The sequence below is a fragment of the Papaver somniferum genome, chromosome 8 (genome assembly GCF_003573695.1).
Source record: "Papaver somniferum cultivar HN1 chromosome 8, ASM357369v1, whole genome shotgun sequence".
Lineage (NCBI taxonomy): Eukaryota > Viridiplantae > Streptophyta > Magnoliopsida > Ranunculales > Papaveraceae > Papaver > Papaver somniferum.
The window spans coordinates 114480035-114483436 of record NC_039365.1 but is presented as its reverse complement, the minus strand read 5'-3'; the positions used below and the strand labels follow the sequence as shown (position 1 = coordinate 114483436).

The 3402-nt window shown below is 34.2% G+C and overlaps 2 protein-coding genes across 2 annotated transcripts; both read left to right on the top strand.

Moving 5' to 3' along the window:
- Positions 1–310: 310 nt before the first annotated feature.
- On the top strand, positions 311–1575 carry LOC113305944. The gene is made up of 3 exons (XM_026554935.1): positions 311–834; positions 928–1009; positions 1285–1575. Exons 1-3 carry the CDS (start codon positions 311–313, stop codon positions 1573–1575), a joined length of 897 nt encoding a protein of 298 aa, XP_026410720.1.
- An 881-nt stretch (positions 1576–2456) lies between these two features.
- LOC113305943 lies at positions 2457–3167 on the top strand. The gene has a single exon (XM_026554934.1). It carries the CDS (start codon positions 2457–2459, stop codon positions 3165–3167), a length of 711 nt encoding a protein of 236 aa, XP_026410719.1.
- Positions 3168–3402: the final 235 nt, after the last annotated feature.

The following is a 3402-nucleotide window of genomic DNA, read 5'->3' as shown; positions in this document are numbered from 1 at the left end:
TCTCCATGGGACTTTGTGGTAAGAGTATTGCTTGGAATGAAGGGAAGCTTCCTACTAATAATATTAGTCTTGCTTTGATGTTATTTGGTAAACTTATCGGTGACCGACTCAGCGACCGAATCGGCTCTGACTCGTTCATTAAATTCGTGGATTTCTTGGTAATCGATCTGTGATTCTTAATAATTCAGGTGTTTTACATTTAAATCTGATGATTGGTGTTAAATTTCTTAGTGCTTCTACTACTTATTATGTCTGAAAATCCAATATCATGTGGATCTGGAAAGTTTGAATATCATGAAAATCCAATATCATGAATCCTGAGGATCCTCCTTCGTTGTTCATTCTGGATGAGGTTATTGAGAAAAGTTTGAATGAATGGAAATTTAGTTTGATTGGTAGACTCGATCTTGTTAAATTGAATATTAATGTGGCAGCTACTTCATTAAAACAACAATGGGATATTAAGGGTTCACTACAATTCATCCCTCTGGGTAAAGGTTTCTTCATCATCAAACTAGATAATGAAGCTGATAGAAGCCTAATTTGGAAGGGATTATGGATGGTTGAATCCCAAATTTTGAAACTTAGAGCTTGGGAACCTAACTTTAACCCTGAGACACAGAAAACATCTTCAGCATTTGTATGGATTTCCTTTCCTGGTCTGAGTATAGAATACTGGAAGGAAAGAATCCTTCTCCAGATGGGAAGTAAACTGGGGAGAGCAATCAAAGTAGATGAAGTTACACTAAGGATAGAAAATGGTTATTATGCTAGTGTTCTAGTAGAAGTTGATTTTGCAAAACTCATTCCTAGAAAAGTTGTAGTTGAATACAAGTATGGAAAATTTGAGCATCCTGTGTAAATTCTTAAGAAGCCTAAATTTTGTAATCACTGTTCAATTGTGGGTCATTTGACAGTTGAATGCAGAGCTAAAAGAACTGAATATCAGAGGCTGTTGCATAAAAGCCTAAGCAGCAATGGAGGAAAAAACAACTTCAGCCAACCAGAGGTTTTGACATATGCTTCACTCCAGCTGAGAAGGAGACTGAGCACATAATATAACATATTGAAGATCATATATTGAGTAATAATGAAATAATTGATGCAATTATTCCTCCCATTCAAGGTGAAAATTCTTCTGGGATATTTCATATTCTACAAGATAAAACTGAAGAATTCAGATGTTCACTTAATTCTCATGAAGAATTCCCATTGCTTCCTATTGATAAAATCATTACCATAGTGTCCAGTGTTCCATTTATAAATAATGTGGTACATATACAGCCTTCTACTTGTTCACAAATGCCACATCCTACTTCAACTACACAAATTCCATCTGATGCAAATTCAAAAGTAGGGGATGATTTTACTCAAGTGAAACACTCTATTTCAGTCTCTCTTCTTCCTGGTGATTCTTCAACTACTTCAAAGAACTGTGAAGATTTCATTCAAGAGAAACATACCGACTCATCTTCAACTGCTTCAAGTTCAAAGAATACTGAGGATTTTAGTCAGGTCAAGCCTAAAGCTAGCAAAAAACCAAATGTTACAACAAGGAATAAGGATGCAAATTAGAATATAAATGTGAGTAAAAATGGTCAAGGTAAGAGAAGTACCTCTTCTTCTCATGTTTCCTTTTCCAAATGAAAGTCATATATTGGAACATAAGAGGCCTTATAAGAGAAAAGGCCAAATTTAAGTTAAGAAAAATAGTTAAATTTTTTTGTCCCTCTTTAGTTATTTTAGCTAAACCAAAATTATGGGCTACTACTGAGTTCATAAAAAAAATAAGGCTTCCTGGTATGAATTTTAAACTTATTGATAATTCAAAGGATGGAAACAAAGGTAATATCTGGATTTTGTGGTGTGAATCAATAAATGCTCCTTCAGTAATTTCAAACACCAAACAAGAGATAACTGTGAAAGTCGGAGAAGTTCTAGTTACTGGAGTTCATGAAGCTACACTCACAGTTAATAGAAGAGAGATATGGGAAGATATGGTGAACATAAGTAATCTAAATAATCCATGGTTAGTTATTGGTGATTTCAACACAGTTCTGAGTGTGGATGAAAAAAGGGGTGGTTTAGAACCTTTAAAAATATCAATGATGGAATTCAAAGATTGTTTAAATTCTTGTGGGCTTATTCAAGCACCAAGTACTGGTCTGGAATTCTCATGGTGTAACAATAGAGCAGGGAGAAAAAGGATTCTTTGCAATTTGGACAGGGCAGTTTATAATGAGAAATGGTTGGAAATTTTCCCTAGTTAGGGGTATAAATTTGGTGCAAGGGGAATATCAGATCATGGAGTTCTTTATGGTGCAAATGCAGATATTCCTAAACCAAAAAATATTCCTTTCAGAGCTTTGAAAGTATGGATGAGTCATCCTGACTTCTATCATCAAATTCAAGAAATTTGGAAGATTAAAATTTCAGGAAATCCTATTTTTTTCTACATGAAGAAAATAAAGATACTTAAACAAGAAATACAAAAATGGAACTGGAGTGTATTTGGTGATATCAATAAGCAACTCAAAGATGCGGAGGAAAAAGTTTTACAAGCTTCAATAAATTCTGACAAAAATCCAATGGACCTCCAACTATTGAATAACTTAGTGACTGCAAGAGGAGAGCCTGAAGTTCTTTCAGATAAACAAAGGGAGATCCTGCAGAAAAATTCAAGAGTCAATTGGATTAAAGAAGGAGCCTCTAACTCAAGATTTTTCCATGTAAATCTAAAGATAAGACAGGCCCAAAATGCAATAGTGGAGCTGGAAAATAAAGAAGGTAACATCATATCAAATCAAAATCTTATAGTTGAAACTTTAATAGCTCATTTTGAAGACAAGTTCAAATTTCAAGAAGGAAATTTTTCTCCTGGGATTTTTCAAGATATTCCCAAAGTTATTACTGAAGAAGATAACCAAATTATGGATGTTATTCCATCTTATGAGGAAATAAAAAGAGATGTCTATGAACTGGATCCTGATAGTGCTCCAGGTCCTGATGGTTTTGCAGGATGGTTTTACAGGTATGCTTGGGACATAATTGGGATAGAATTAGTTGATGCAATCAAGTACTGTTGGAGGGGTGGATTTATTCCTCAAGGTTTCAATGCAAACTTTATTCTTCTTCTGCCCAAAGTGAAAAATGCTAAAAGAACTTAACAGTTCAGACCTGGATTAATGAATTTCAGTTTCAAAGTGATAACAAAAATCATAATAACAAGACTTGGAAGTGTGATGAAGAAAGTTATCTCTCCTCAGTAAGGTGCATTTATAAAGGGTAGAAATATTCAAGAATAGATTGTCTTTGCTTCTGAGTTAATAAATGAACTTGATGTTAAAAGAAGAGGAGGAAATTTAGGTCTAAAACTTGACATTACTCAAGCATATGACTCCT

Coding starts and splice junctions, on each gene's coding strand:
- LOC113305944 (XM_026554935.1), top strand. CDS start 311: ATGAATCCTGAGGATCCTCCTTCGTTGTTCATTCTGGATGAGGTTATT. Junction 835..927: donor AAAGTTGTAGTTGAATACAA/GTATGGAAAATT, acceptor AGTTGAATGCAG/AGCTAAAAGAACTGAATATC. Junction 1,010..1,284: donor ACAACTTCAGCCAACCAGAG/GTTTTGACATAT, acceptor GTACATATACAG/CCTTCTACTTGTTCACAAAT.
- LOC113305943 (XM_026554934.1), top strand. CDS start 2,457: ATGAAGAAAATAAAGATACTTAAACAAGAAATACAAAAATGGAACTGG.